The sequence below is a fragment of the Strix uralensis genome, chromosome 7, assembly GCF_047716275.1.
Source record: "Strix uralensis isolate ZFMK-TIS-50842 chromosome 7, bStrUra1, whole genome shotgun sequence".
Classification (NCBI taxonomy): domain Eukaryota; kingdom Metazoa; phylum Chordata; class Aves; order Strigiformes; family Strigidae; genus Strix; species Strix uralensis.
Window position 1 is genome coordinate 32,126,917 of NC_133978.1, and position 16,070 is coordinate 32,142,986.

The 16,070-nt window shown below is 37.5% G+C and overlaps 1 protein-coding gene across 6 annotated transcripts in view; it reads right to left on the reverse strand.

The window, feature by feature from the left end:
- Window positions 1–16,070, reverse strand: part of GPAM (glycerol-3-phosphate acyltransferase, mitochondrial) — a 32,597-nt gene that overhangs the window by 9,195 nt on the left and 7,332 nt on the right. For all 6 annotated transcript variants that reach the window (XM_074875284.1, XM_074875286.1, XM_074875282.1 and 3 more), the window contains exons 4-16: window positions 15,934–16,007; window positions 12,897–13,010; window positions 11,525–11,674; window positions 10,693–10,789; window positions 9,587–9,723; window positions 8,180–8,279; window positions 7,252–7,464; window positions 6,749–6,862; window positions 4,694–4,779; window positions 3,606–3,721; window positions 2,828–2,898; window positions 1,433–1,697; window positions 796–938 (exon numbers count right to left, since the gene is read on the reverse strand). In XM_074875284.1, the coding sequence (XP_074731385.1) occupies window positions 796–938; window positions 1,433–1,697; window positions 2,828–2,898; window positions 3,606–3,721; window positions 4,694–4,779; window positions 6,749–6,862; window positions 7,252–7,464; window positions 8,180–8,279; window positions 9,587–9,723; window positions 10,693–10,789; window positions 11,525–11,674; window positions 12,897–13,010; window positions 15,934–16,007 (1,680 nt within the window). The remainder of the gene's footprint in view (window positions 1–795; window positions 939–1,432; window positions 1,698–2,827; window positions 2,899–3,605; window positions 3,722–4,693; window positions 4,780–6,748; window positions 6,863–7,251; window positions 7,465–8,179; window positions 8,280–9,586; window positions 9,724–10,692; window positions 10,790–11,524; window positions 11,675–12,896; window positions 13,011–15,933; window positions 16,008–16,070) is intronic.

Sequence of the window (16,070 nt, forward strand, 5' to 3'; positions counted from 1 at the left end):
ATGTAACAAAACAAAAATCAAAGTCAGGCCATGTTTATAATTGCCACTAAGTACTAGGTGTGGCACACTGTGACTACTGCACTCCTGTGCAAATTATGAGTATCTTTAGATATCTGGAGCCTTAGTTCCCAGTGTAACTTCAATCACATATGCAAACTCATACGAGTTGGGTACTTTCAAAGACTTGTATTTGTTTAAGTAAAAAATATTTAAATAGCTTGGGCAGAATGCAGATATAGTTGTGATGGTCTGTCTAACGACATAAGCGACACAAAATCTGTTAGAAGCTGAACGTCGAGTTGTGGGAAGCTGACAGAGATGGAGTGAGCAGCTTTTCTTTCTCAGGAAAGGCCTAAAGCCAGCACAGCAGAAATGCTGCAGGCTCACCCCAGCATCACCCACTTTAACACCTACATGACCAGCAGGTGTGCACTCAGTATATATCCCTCAAACCGGATCAATTTTGTCACACCTTGCCAAGGAAGCAAGGTAGTGACAGGAGTTTGGCAAGCTAATCTATGTGTTATCTTAGGCCACACATCTTTTGGATGAACTGTTCTGATGGAACTACATTTGCTCAAATGTTCAGACGTTTCCTTGAAGTAAACGGGAACAATGTTATCTTCCTTTCTCAAATTATAATCAACCTCTTGATACCCATTACCATCAGACTCTACTTACAGTGAACATAGCAGATCTGTGATGTTTGAAGAAAGCATCAATTAATTTTAAAGTAACACACAGTTACAAGCAGAACAAAAATTTTAAACGTGGACAATTAATGCAGTTACTTACCAAAGATACTGTAAATTCATTAGAAAGCAAGTAACACAAGCTGGCAGCTTTTCGGACGAGGTGTTCTTGACTAATCAAACTGGGAGAACCACCATTGGTACCATTTCTGTACCTCCTACTCTGAACCGCACGAAGACTGCAGGCTAGAGCAGAAACAAACATAAGCAAAGTTCCAAAGAGCTTTAGGGCAAAGAAAATGTAAAACTTCTGTTTTGTCTACTACTAGGCCTAAAAGCAGTCAAACATTACACATGCAATTGAAGAATAAAGATGGATTCATCACTATTTCGTTTGTGTCCAATTAATGTCACATTGAAAGAAAAGCTCATTAAAATTTTGCTGATCAAAGAACAGGTTTTGCCATGTTGGCTCAGAACTCTGATAGTGCCTTGCCTATGGCAGTGACCAATACACAAATACATCCAAGAAAGATAACAGATGATGGGGAAAATGAGTGGAAACATTCCACAAACAAAACACAGGTTTACTTTAAAATTGTTTTTCTTAGTGTAAACATGGGCTGAAGCAGGGAGGGAAGAAATAGATAAAAGTAAATTACATGATAAGGTTTTTTGTGCAGATATTTTTATTTCATTGGTTACAAGAAAGTCTTTCCTTGATAAACCCCAAAACATACCAATGATGGCCTCTTTAATGAATACATGAAGTACTCCATTGCTGTAGAAGTTCAGTTCAAAGACAGCAGGTATCGTTGTGCTGGGAGTGATGAAGAACTCGTTGTTTCGACTAGTGTTTGTGATATTTACACAGTTCCCCAATAAGTGGATGGCATGCATGACAACATCATCTGAGTTCCCTGAAAATCCCAAGTCAAAGTCACGGGCTAAGACCTCCTCCTTCATGGAGAAGAAATCTTCTACCAACCTGGAAAGATCAGTTCCCTAGAAATAAAAACAGTATCACACAGTGAAACAATTTTTCTGCACAGGAGTTTATCTGTAAACCACATAACCACATATATAACAAACACATAAACAACACATTATTTGTCAATAATCAAAAGCCCAACAGTCATATTAGCAAAACTTATTTTCACTGAGATTTTGCTGAAATAGTCCACAGGTTTTGAATTACATGCAATTATATTTTAAAACCATGCAGCTATTTGGAAGTGCAAGTTTTTTGTTTGCTTCTTGGTTTATTCACAACCTGCAGAGACCCGAGTTGTTCTTAGGCACATGTTAGAGGTATTTTATTTCCATTACATATGCTGTATAATGAATGTTCAATTATCTGGGAATATTGTAATTAATAGAACTGTTCAATTGCTTGGGGACATGAGGAAAGGCTTTTCCTCAAGTACTTCCTTTCCTTGTTTTTTGTCAAGATAGTTTCAGATCACATTGTAAAATGCTTCTTTGATCCCACTATTTTAGGAAATTGAAAAGACTGGACTGACAGGAATGGTGATACTGTCCTTGACAAGCAACATTACATATCTGACCAATATTTTTCAATCTGTTCCCAATTTATGTGCAATAAAAGCTTCAGATAAGAGGGAGAAGGAATTTAAGAAAAATGCAAAACACATTTGCAGGAGGAAAAAAAAAAAAAAAAAAAAAATCTTTCCAAGCCCCATGCACAAGACTTCAGTTAAACATTAGTATCATTCTGCTATCGTGACATAATATTCTAGTACTGAGGAACAGCAAAATTAATTTGAAAATTAACAGAAGAATTTCTAGCATATTCAATGGTGAATGTATTTGAGATCTAAAAAACAATCTTGATACATGAATCAAAGCCGTGTATTTTGAAGTAGCATAACTACATTCTGAATTACAAAAACCTATTTCCACATGAGTATTTATTACCATCCCATCAACAATGGCTTATCTTGAAGCATCCACTACTAACTAAAATATTAGCTTTCAGACTACTTGAAGTCCATTTTAATTTAAATGCATCTTTTTTCTTCTATTAGTATCATGCAATAGCAAAATGCATACTATTTTTTTAATTAACAAGGCCAAAGTAATGTTTTGCTATTTAAGCAGCATAGAAGCCTTACCTGCCTGTGTCTGTACAGCAGCAAACAGGCAACAATGTGGGTAGACATCACAGCACATGACTTGTTAGCAGCTAGAGGTAAACAAGATAAACTCATTACGCACCTGAGAAGTTCAGAGCATCGTTACAAGTGAAAGAGCATCCATTATTTTAAAAAAAAATGAAACAGTGTTATTGGCACAGAACTGTACCTTCTGAATGAAATACAAAGTGCATTATGCCTGTATAGTAACAATATTAATCAAATGAAAGTAACTTGAACTGAGAAGGCTGAGTAAAACTTAAATGTTTACTAGGCTAAGGACCATTTTGTATGCATCTCTTGTACCACAAATCACAGATCTACTGACTGAAGCATACACCACATAATCTACAAAATCTGGCAACACTGGGTCCGTGCAGCTAGATGAGTTCATGTGAGTATGATCTTAATACCATTAAGACACCACAGTGTCTTCTTCCATGAAGTGATAAGAAATCATGTATCGATATGACAATCAAACACTTCAGAGTACAGCAAGTTCAGTATACTAGTCCAACAAATACAAAAATTAACAAAAGAGAATAAAAAGCTTGTGCTTAATCAGAAAGAGAGTTTATTCAACTCTGAAGAGGAGGGAGGGAGGCAAAGCATAGAGATCTGTCAAGAGAGCATCTGAAGTCATGAAATGATCACCTGCACAGACAGAACTGGGAAGTATGACATTACCAAACAGCAAGTTAGTTCATGCAATCAGCAAAACAAAACAGGTAGCTGATAGTGATATTATAACACTTACTGAACAAAATATGCTCAGCCAAGTTGGATATCAGCTCTCTTCTGAAGGGTTCACTAGTGATATCCCTGGAGTTGGGCTGTGAGGCCTCTGTACCTTCATCCACAGTATCATTAGGTCTGAACACAGAATACAAAAATCACATGGAGACATTTAGATTTTGATCAAAAGGTAAATAATCTAGACTGATTTTTTTTAAATTTTTTTATTACACTAACTGAACTACAGTGCAAAAAACCACTACACAGTCTGATAAGGCCCAAAAATGTTATGTGTAACAAGCATCACAGAAATTTTAATACCTACCACCTTTCAGATTATTTCTTCACATTAAACAACAATCAAAGACCACCAAAAGAAAAACTGCAACCTTGTCCTATGGCTATTCATGACTTTGCCATTACATCATTTGCACCTCACAGCTCTTTTCCCTTCAGTCAATGTGGACAACAGTAGATTAAACAAATCTGCCTAAAAGGTAGTTTCCAGCCCAGCCTCTCTATGAACTAGAAATGGTCTTTTGTATGGACCTACAACTTTCTAAAGATAAACGACTTTGTCTGTACTAGGACCACACAGGTTCATACAAGTCCAGCAAAGACTTCAACTAAAATGTGTACCTGTGTAACAAATGCAGATCTAGCCCTTGAGTGCAGTTTTGCAGTTCTGAGTGACAGTCACCTTCTTGAGCAAGGGGTACTCACTCCAAGTCCTATTTGCTTTGGAATTGTACCAAAACCCACCTGAAGTGTTTGTGAGGTTTAAACCCAAATCCTTCATTTCTCATTAAGTGTGTTATTTTTTCCCTAAGTTATTCCATAAAATTTAAAATTAAAGCAACAGATGTCACTTAAAAAAAAAAAAAAAGCCTCCTTGAGCTTATTTAAACAGAGCTCCCCAGAAAGAATGCCAACTCTCATAATAAAATTGCACGGTTACAATTGTCTAAGGTTTTAGTTTTCCTATAGACAATTAGATTACCCTTGGGGAGTTCAAGCACTGCTTGGAATGTAGTGCGGAACACTACAAGAACAAATGAACAAAAACCCCCAACCTGTCCTCCCTCTCCCCAACACCCAAAAAATCTCTACCTTGATGGAAGTATAGCTGGTAACAAAGCTTGTTCCAAAGAAAGAGGAGCAGGCACAGGTTTTTGACTTTGGCTGTTTACATATTCCTGTTAAGAGAAGACTTCAGTTATTTTTTGTACTTTTTCCACCTTATTCTTGCCTTCAACTGATAATATTATTATATGAAAAAGGCAATTATTCAAAAATGCAACTGTGATTAAAAATAGCTCACACTAAAAGAGCAGTAATAAGGTCACAGAAAGAAAAAGTTTTCAACACTTTATTTGCTTTTGATTTTAAGGCAGACTTTCTACAGCAAGAAATCTATATTTCATGAAAAAAATTGCAACAGAACCAATACATAACCCTTGTGAGCACCCTGCTGGGAACAACTCCTTTGAGACTAGTTTCTCTATGATTAAATGAATGAGAACTGCCTTCATTAACATGAGTGAGAGCAAAGTCTAATACCCATTCAGAACCAACATGGAGACTGTAATTATTGCTTGCGGCTGCTTTCCTCAAACATCAGGATAAGGAACTTCTACACTAGTGTTTACCTATGGAGAAATTCCAGTTGCAAGACCCCTCACAGTACTACAAACTAAAGCAGGAAAGAAGCAGGAAGGGTACCGGTACAGCATGCTTGGAATTCTTGAATCCCACATTTCTCAAAAGCCAAACATCTCTCCTCCCCAGGTTAACATTTACATTATTCAGTTTTCAGGACACTGTGTTCTTTCAGTTTCTATAAAGACTGATGTGGGAAACTAAAGAGCCACTTAACCTGCTGGTCAAGAAAACAGGAAAGCTGCTTAAAAGACTCTCAGAGCCAGCTCACTCTCTTCAACTTCTAAGCCTGTGCTCACAGAACTGCAGATGACCAAAATTAACCCCAAAAGCTCATCGCCTTTAGAAAGGCCTGGAGTGACCTAACTACACTTCTGCAAATCTTGGTTAAGGCATACTTAAAGAATTTGTGTCATTTATTACCCTTCTGGAGTACGAAAAGGAATACACATACAAATGAGACCTGACAGAGGTTACTAGGAAGGTATAGAGGGATTAGCATTTCACTGGATTAAGAGGGCAGATAACCTTCTTTTCCTTATACTGATCCAAGAACAATTGTTAACTCCCTACCAAGAATAGCCCAAGCCTTTTCCTTTGGAAGTGAATTAATACCTTTCCCTACTACACTAATTATAACGCAGTGCAGACCGTCACAATAATTTAATGCTGTGGTAATTGAACCCTCCAAAGCTCTCCAACCTACTGCTTTTCTGAGAGAAGTAGGGCAGAAAGAACACCTAATTAATTTGAATAATGTTCTAGTAGGTTGTTGTTACCATAGTTAATCTTGTTAAAGTCACACTAAAAATAAGGTATGCTGTAGCAGAACACAGACTGATGAAACGCTGATAAGTATAGTACAAGCAGATTCTGCAAAGAGATGGAGAAAATTTAAAAAGTGAAGGCAGAAACTACTGCTCCACCCCATTCCCTGAGAAACTACACAACAGTACTTGGTGAACTAGTGTAATAGTTGTAAACTAATAATGAACTATGACTTTCAAAGAATATGCAGATTTTTATGATATATTATCCATGATACTTTCATAGCTACTGATTTGCTTAGCAATTTTAAAAATCCAGTGAGATAAATGCCCTACCTCAGCAATAGTGTAAGCCACTAAGTTACTTAAACTGGAGAACAGTATTCAGTTTCCTTCAACTCCAAATGTCTCTACAACGTAAAGAATTACCACGTGGTACAAGGATCACGTTAAAGAGTGTTTGTTAAAACAAAACAAAGGACCCCAGTGAGAATACTTACACTGTTTCAAAACTAACATAACTCTTCATATCAACTCTGAGACTATTTCAGCTTAACACAAATGGGTCTGAAGACTCACACATTCAGCAAAACAGTGATATTTTTGTCCTACTGGAACAGACTTCAGTGGATAACGCTAGTGATAACCCACAAAGAGAAAAATCAAGATAAATGTGTCCCACTATTGAAACATCCAAAATGTCAAACCTTCAAAAGGATTTTCAAATTTTCGAACTTACTTTTAAGGAAAACGGTTGTGCAAAATCTACTCTGACACACCCGTAATTCTTCCGCAGCATTCTGAAGACTCCTCTAGCTATACTCCAAAGACTTTCATTCTTCTTAGGCTTGCCCTGGAAAACATCAGTGGTTGTTTTGGGTTTTTTCCAATTTGTAATTAAAAGGGTACGTTTGAAATTAAAACGCACGCAACAGCAGACAAAGCAAGGCTGAATCTTTTGACACACCTTGTAACTTCAAGTAAATCTAAAGAACTATTGTTTTCCATAGATATCTATCTGAACATATTTGTTATGTCATGAATTTGCGTTTAGAGTATGTCACCCGTAACTCAGCACTCACTATCAGAGAGGTTTTGTGATTCATGGCTCTACACTCTTCAACACTAACACCAACTACATGTGACAGAGGACTACTAGCACATTATATAACTACGTAACACATTTTCCTGCACATAAACAGAAAATCCCCAAGCCAAAACAAGTTATTCAATTGCTCTTACCAGCTGTTCACTGTTATAGTGACCTTCAATTATGCGATCATAAGAGATTCCCACAGGTATAATTAGGACGTCAGGAGTAGCATTTGAGAAAAGAGCATCCACCACCACAGATAAAAGACCTGCTCTAGCTCCAGATGTCTTTCCACTTCGAGACCGTGTGCCTTCCAAGAATATTTCTAAAAACTGCTGCTGCCTCAACAATTCTTCTATGTGCTGAATACAAAAAGATTGAAAAAGAGGAAAAAATAAATATGTAATTATACTGGCCAATTCACATTTGAAATATATTGTCAGCAACCACTTCCTTTTAAAAACATCAGAAGATCATGAATTGGCATGAATACTCGTGAAAAAAACAAAAGCAAAATTAATGCTTGACACAAACCCAGAGCAAACTGCAATTGAATTTGCATAAATATACAAGCAGTACAATGCCATTTGTTCAAGAACAGCATCTCTAGCAACAGTTGATTTAGCCGATTCGCATACATCTTGCCTTCTGGTTCCTCAGTACATCCCATCTTCCAAGGTGAAAATACAGCTATTTTACTGAACAGCACAAAGGATTACATCAACCCGTCATAAACAGAGACTTCCATTAAGTTAACAGAATTGGTGTAGATATGTCCCAGTACAAAAGAAATCAGAGAAACAAGGCTTAAGTTTAACATTAATTCAGAGAGTATTCATCCCACTTCAATAAGGATTATGCAAGGTGAAAATCTGCTCATCCTCAAAGGTGCTGGGCATCCAATTCTCTTTTATTCTATCCGTTCAAGACTTCATACAAAAATGTTATTTTTTTTCAGCACAAAACCTAAGACAAATTCAAAGCAGTAAAAAACATCCCCAGACTGATTGAACTCACTTTCCCACTTGCCACCCAACTGAAATGTCAGCTACAGAAACAAAGACAAGAAATACATACCACGTAGAGCAAAGCTCTGTAGAGGAAGTCCTTACGACCATCAGGACTCTGATCTAACTTTCGACGAATGAAAAATCCTCCTAGCTTGCGGATCAGTGTGCTACATAATAAAAAAATCATACTCATTGATTTTAGTTTGCAGGAAACTACTACAGGTCCAGTACAAAATTCCTAGTATGCAACAGGAACTGAAATTCTTGAAGACTAAAATGTATTATGCTATATGGGACCACACAAATATTACTCTATTTAACTTAAAAAACAGGCTTCTCTACACTGTCTTGCTCCATTTCACTCCCTCAACAGACCAGTTGCCATCTGCAGTGACCCTGTCCAGGAGACTATGGTACATTGAGATGTTGGTGTTAACAGTGGGTTGTTGTTAAGTATCAGCTAACCTGAGCTGGCCCAAGTCTGTGCTGTGCTGCACATGCAGCATGGCCATCATGTCCATGTTGTAGTGCTCATACCCCTTGGCTGCAGGATCAGCTCAGCCAGCTAATTTTAACTGAGGAGCCTGCAGGCGACTCCCACTTGGCACCAGCAATTACACCCTGCCTTTATCTAACAGTGCGGCAAGTTCTCATGAGAACATCCTTTCTGTTTGACAGAGAAATTATGAATAGCATTGTTTTCTTATAAGAAAATCCTGCACTAGCTCAAATGACCAAAATGGGGTAACCCTTTCTGCAGATAGGGTCCGCATGGTGTGCTGCACGTGGATCAGAGGCCCGCTGGGCACTACACAACTTGGGGTTCCCAGTGTCTACAGGGACGTTAGATTACCTATCCTAGTCTCTCTTTCTTCATACTGCTAGCCCTAATAAATAGCATAACTGATACTTTATAGAGTCTGAATGCCTTTCTTACCAGGATCATCACAGACCAGCACCTACTGGTGCAAAACACCCTCTAAGTCAAAGTATCCCCCTTCCTTCCTCATCATTTGCTGCAATACCCAGTGGCTTTTCAGAAATCAGTTAGACCCAGATTCTGTCTCACTGGCAAAACACTACCTAAAAGGCTTTAGTTTCTTCAGCCACCACAGAGACCAAATTGGAGCACTTTCCCACTCAATACTGTTGCTGCCCATTAGCCAGCTCATTAAACTTCATGAAGAAGAGCTGTCCATTCACAACACTTCTTCACATATTCATCTCTTAGTCACCCACCCACTTTAAGACTCCTAGAAGAAAGGAATATCCTTCCTTACCCTATTTAGGTTATGACAGTTTCTCAGAAGGATTTTGTTATCCTCTCTGAGCGTGTAATAGGAACCAAAGAAGTGCTACATGATGGCCCAATAATACTCAGATTATTTTACACTTGGACACAAGATATATTGTGCAATACGTCATCTGAAGATCCCCCCACCTCAGTCTTTTTCAAATAAGAGGAGGTTATTACCTGAAGATGGGGATGTTGAGATTGTTCCCTGCAGCAATGTAGGGTGCTTTGATGTTATGGCAGAAAAGAATGAATGTAAGGAGCAAGTAGTCAATATGGGATTTGTGAACAGGCAAGAAGATAAGAGGCAAATTCATCTATGGTGGGGAGAGAAGGAAAAAAAGGAAAAGAGAGAAGACATTTGGTAAGAAATATGGAATATTACTCCTTTTATAAAATCCATCATTGATATTATCAGAACGGATGGTATTTTCCAGTTACTATCATTCAGTTTGTTTACTTCTGGTTTTCATTCAGCTGTGATGAGAACATTTCAGTCAACCGTATTACTTAATTTTCATGGAGTGTTGTTTTTAGTTGTATGCATTGCATTAACAGCGATTAATATTCCCAGTTTCTTCAGAGTCACAGTATTGAGACAACAATCAAACAATTAAAGGGATGTGGCCAATCATCAGTGTCACCAAAGTACTGCTATTTCTTTCTATTAGATATCAGCAAGGATCTATGAATAGTGGGGTTCCCAAACACTGTAATCAAAAGATAACCGAAAATATTAGGAACCTTTTTTTTGTTTATCTAATCCATTTTTCTAAGGTAAACCCTGCAAAAAGAAGCAAATCCTTTGAGTATAAAGGAAGTGGTAGACCATAAGAGTTATTTTGATCAATTTCAATAAATAACAAAGGACTGGGAACAGATTGCTAGTAAGAAATAGGAAAAGCTTATTTCTTCAAGATTTTTATTCCAAATTAAGGTAAGAGTGAAAAATCCTGAATAGACCTACTAATTTATTACTGGCTGCCTCAGTACAAAAAAGGAAGTAATGCTGGATACAGGTTATCTGAGATAACCATTCAGCCTCATAGTTAAAAGTTGATCCTGAACCAAAGGTAAAACCAGAGTTCACATAGTATTTAAGGTTACATAACTCAAAGAGCATCACAGTTAATTAAAAACACTGTTTCACAGCTGTGAGACAGTTCTATCTACAATCTGATATCATACAGACAGCAGAACTCTCCTAAAAAGAGAAAGTGCTGTAAACATTAATAGAAACTGTATCAGAAATCTACCTTACTAGATTCTTTCCCATCTGCCCTTACCTCTGTTGCTGCTTTGACCATTTCTATTTGACCTCTGTGGATCTGAATATTCCAAAAAAAGCTGTTAAACAACTTCAGTAACACCCAGCCAGTCAACCTGAAAGAAGAACAAACACAAAGTGCTTCATCAACTTCTGCCTCCATTTTATATTGCTTCTGTATGACTAAAGGCAAAGCCATAAAATCCAATTACTTTATATTCAAATAAAATTACTATAAAATCCAATTGCTTAACAAGCTTTTGCCTATCAGCTAAGCCACATTTCAGCCTCCTGCAGTTATAACACAAAACTTGTTAGTGTCAACCTCAGTGAAGGCTGTTCAAAGGGCAAAGACCACTTTACATATGGGGCAAGTTAATGGAGGTCCTAAGATCAATCACAACAACTAAGCGAGTTAGGTGACATGTTAGGTGACAGCGTGTATCTGCTCTTGTGGAAAAACTTAATATAGTTACAAAAAAATATAGGGGTTGCATCACGAAAGTTGGTGAAGGGGACTAGGATCATGACAGACACAAATTCATCTTTAGTAGTAAAGGTAGACACCACAGTAAAAGATTTTATCTAAGATAAGACTCTCTCTGAGATATTTACAACTACAGTTATGATAATCAATAGGCTACTGGAAAGAAGATCTTTCACAGTTTTAAGATGCTGCAGCTTAAGAGTAACTACCATTTAATTAGTTAACATTAGAAAGGAATTTTTATGAATTGGGTATTTTTAAAAACAATTTATTAATGATGTGTTACAAGCTCTGCTAGTGTAATACAGATAGAGCTTGGCTGTCCTTCTACCTATTGACAATACTGATGAGCCATTTTTCTTACCTGATTAAAGCAGGCGACACATTTGCTACCATTTCCTGGAGAATCTTCCTAGCTTTTTTCTTCACTTTGTTGATAGCTTTAGGATCCGTTTGAGCAAAACTACCTGGAGCACTTGGTTCAGAAGCTTCATCTACAATGGCCTTCTGGACTCTTAACATTAAGAAGTAACACTTATGAGACAATTCCACAACAGAAGAGTTCAAGACACAGACAGCTGCTTGGAATGAGCTATATATTACTATAGGAGAAATTTGCAGGCATAAAAGAACATGCACACTGAAGTACTGTGTACTCCAAATGCATTAAATTTAATTCAGTAGTTTTCTAAGCTCTGATTAAATAGGTGGGTGATGGATGAATGCGCTCAAAGTTGACCATATAAAACATTATGTACACAGTTTGCAGGTACTGATATTAAGTGATTGTAAATTTTCAGAAGTGGTTAATAAGGTTAAAAATGCAGACAGAACAGCTGAAGTCTCCTCTTTGTTAATTTCTTTTTCCTGCCATAGCTATTTCACATACCTCATTAGACAGATTTATGCAGTTGCTATTTTGCACTTCTACAGTATCTGAATTCTGTTTTACAAAGTGTAAGTAAATTTTATAAGGGATATTTTCCCCATTTAAAACATATCTAAGAGAGATTAAGTCGTTTAACACACCATAACTGTGGCACAACATGGTCTGCTTTACTTTTCAAAAGCAACACTATCATCTTCAGATGGGACTTGAACATTAAAAATTCAGGAGAGTTAGGAATGTTAATGTAGGCAGTGTGTGCCCTCTGACAAAAGTAGACTCAAGGAGTGGGCATGCGGTTGAATTTCTTTGTGTCTAGGGAAAACTGATACCCTAATAGCTAATCAGGGGCTCAACGTGCCATTTAAAATGCAGTATATGAAACAGAAAACAAGCTCCACAACATAAAGGGTGGGTATTTATATCTGTAGCCTTTTCCAGTTTTGCCTCACACTCTTGGTGTACACTCTGGGTACTCTGAAATGCTGCTTTCCTATTATTTCTGAAACACTGACAATTTCTGATGACTGTAGTATGACTTTAGTGGTAATGATTTACATGAATTAGGTAAACAAATGTTTGAAGAGTTCCCATGCAGCAATATATTTTTCTGTGTACTGTCTGCTGTCCACCCACTGTGCATCACTCATTTGGAGATTTACAATTCTTAATCTCCTGTTTTACTATTCAAACAGAAATTGCAAGCTAGAGTCCTGAAAGGCTGTGCTGAAGATACTGTATCTTCTAATATTTTAAATAGTCTGATTTTCACACCTGCTGTTTCTAAATTCATAAATCATATTATAATGTATCAGTCAATAAAAAAATAGTTTATTTTGCATCATCTTACCTGCTGTTATTCAGCACATTTTCTGTCAGATTCTTGGCAAACATACCCTTATGAACATCCCTCTCTTGCACAAAAAGGACGTAACAAAAGCGTCTTGCAAGCCATCCTCTGTACCTACAAAAATATGAAGGGTATTTGAACGTGACCCTCAAAATATTTCACTGCCAAAAAAAAAAGAATATTAAAAATACCTCAAAACACAATCAAGAAGCAAAAGTTTTATGATGGGCTGCCTAAAAGCTTCTTATCTTCTAGTAAATTGCCAATATGTTAATGTTACGGATGAAATAACTGATGTGTAACACAAAATATCTGAGACAAGTGAGGTCTGCATTACTTCAATTCAGGGTGGTACTGGCCTTAAAACACTCGTAGTATGACAGAAAAGCAGCTACAAACAAGCATATATACATTTTGTCTGTCTGCTGGAACTGACTCCTCAGCTCAGCGAGCACAAAAGAGGCAGTACTGATTTCCAATTCAGTGACTTTCCACGGAGGAATGTAAACGCCCAGCTAAGAGGTTTGTCAACTTCTTCATGAAACACTGAGTCCTCTTGGGAAAGTTGTTCACATTGTACACACAGGGTAAACTCTCCCAGACACTTCTGAAAATATGTTTGCATTAGCCACCGACACTAAAAAACACTTTTTGGTAATCTTTCTTCCTTCCCAGCGTTTTTAAACACTCAGTCCTATGTGCCTCCTAGGTAACTTCTCCTTGCAAAGTTTTAACAGGAGTAGAACCACTAAATAATCAGTAAATCTCTCTAAGCATTCAAGCATTTAAGTAAGGCAACTTAGCTTAAGCAGCCACTCTTGTCCTTTTGAATTAATCCTGTCCTCTGCTCTCTGGATCCTATAAGCAGCCATTACCTGAGAAAATATTATTCTGAACAGTTTTCCTAGCATCACAGAAGATGCATGTGACATGAGAAGAGCTAAAATCCAGTCCCCAGCAGTGAATATCCATTACTATTTTCTCTCCTCACCACTCTCACTCACCAGGCCAGGACTGAACAAGTCACCACTCATGTGGGTCACTCCACAAACCAAAGAGAGCTGAGATCTCTGAACAGCAGAGCCAATGTGATGGGGCAGAATTAACAGTTGGAAGAAGAAATTAAATTCTGGCCATTTCTAAGCCCATAGCTCTCAGTAGTATGCAAAAACCCTGCCCTGAGGGCTGCTGGTACAATGCATCACTGACACTTCAGCGAGTGTCCCAAATCGAACCACAGGTGGCAATGCTCATGTTGGTTTCCATGCTGGAGTGCTGCCAAGGTCTCACTCCTTGTCATCACCTGAGTTACTGATCTCGGCTGTTAAACGTCCCTACCACATTTCAGTAAATTTACACGTGTTAAAAGCAGCTAGGAAAGATGAGAAGGAACTTCTACACTGCAAAAGGCCAAACCACTGGAGTGGGCAGGCCACTCGCACTATAATTAAGATGAGTACACATGCACAAGCCATCGGCACAGTCTGACATGTAATGGTTATACAAATATTCAGACCGTCTCGAAGGACAAAGAATTTTGCTATTCATGCTGTCAGGAAAGTAGACTGGTGTCTCTGTTTTAATTGCTTTTCAATTTTCCTCCTTCTCATCAGAGTTTGAGAGCCATATTAATTTTTCTAAAAAGCAAAGTTAAGGATATGCTTCTTTCCGACAACAATTTTGGTAACCGTGAACATTATCATCACAACAGCATACAGCTATTGCAGGGACCTGTCAAGGTATATAAAGGCTTCTACATTAATTTTAATTAGATACAACAGTATAATTACAAAAATCTGTTTTCTATTCGTGTAGCAATGATAGAAGACAAAAAACACAGGAGAATAGACCCAGTTAAGATATATTACAAAACTGACATATTCACAGCTCAGAAAAAGGCTGTGGCAATGTCTCAGTACAGGTACAGTACACCGGCAGTGAAAGAGAATCCCTCCCGCTTTCTAAGGCCAAGAAACTGTGACTATGGAACCTCATGGGACTTTAGAACTTCATTAAGACTGTCAATTTTCAGACTATAATGACATTCTGAGCTAAAGGCATTTTATTTCAGAATAATTCATTAACCCATATTCTGTTGCCCTTATATTTCTAATTTAAGTAACTCTGACCATTCAAAACCATTCAAGCACTAGACTTTTGAAACTAATTTTTAAAAAAAGTTAAAATTAAACACTATTTCTGTTATTTTTCTGTATTCTGAACTACAAGCTCAACTCTTAAAAAACCATAATTAATTCAAATTGAAGAAAGAACAGTCTCTAACATTAGCTTCCTCCCTCTCAAGCACAGTACAATGCTGTCTTTCTTCCACTCAGACACTTTGGCTCATTTCTTTCAGGCTGCTGGCTTCTCTTTGTTTGCTCTGACTCTATGACAAATACTGCAGGACCTGCTTATGCTAATGATCACTGCCAAAAACCTCAGCAAGCATTATTAACCTTCCAAAGAACAAAATAAAGATTTTTGTGTGCTTCCAGTATCTTCACCCCAGAACCCAAGACATATTTCCAATAGCACAGAGATACATCATCATTGTTAGGTCATATACACCATCCTTCAGGAGCTGCACTCTGTCACTGAGGCAGAGGAAAGTCTTGCAAGACATGTTCAGATTTAATTGTCATTAGTGATAATTGTCAATGCCTAAATTGTGAGCCAGATCTGCTCAGTAAATTAAAATACAGCCTGAAGTCATTCTTAAGCATGAGAATAAAACAGCTCCTCTCAGCATTATGCCATTTGCACGAAAGGAGAAAGGATTTAAACATTCTCTCCGTTTTGTGAAACAGGTTTTCACCCTTACAATCCTTGTCTATAACCCCAAAGGACTTTGCCCAGCTCTCAAATACACACAGTCAGGTTTAGCAAGTACATTACTTTCCTGAAGTTAGCACCAATTCCTGCATTTTAGGACAGCAATATATATTCATTCAGTCCAGACTATCCTAGAGATTTCCCTGTTGTAAGACCAGAACACACTGAATTTTAAAAGCAAAAGAAAGATTTGCTACATTACCTTGTATGTGTTTCATTGATATATATGACATTACGCAGACCCAAAGAAGGAATACTAGCATTGAAGAAGTTATCCTGTAAAATCAAGAAAAAAAGAGATTGGTGGACTATTTTGTTACGTAAGAATAGTTGGGCCTT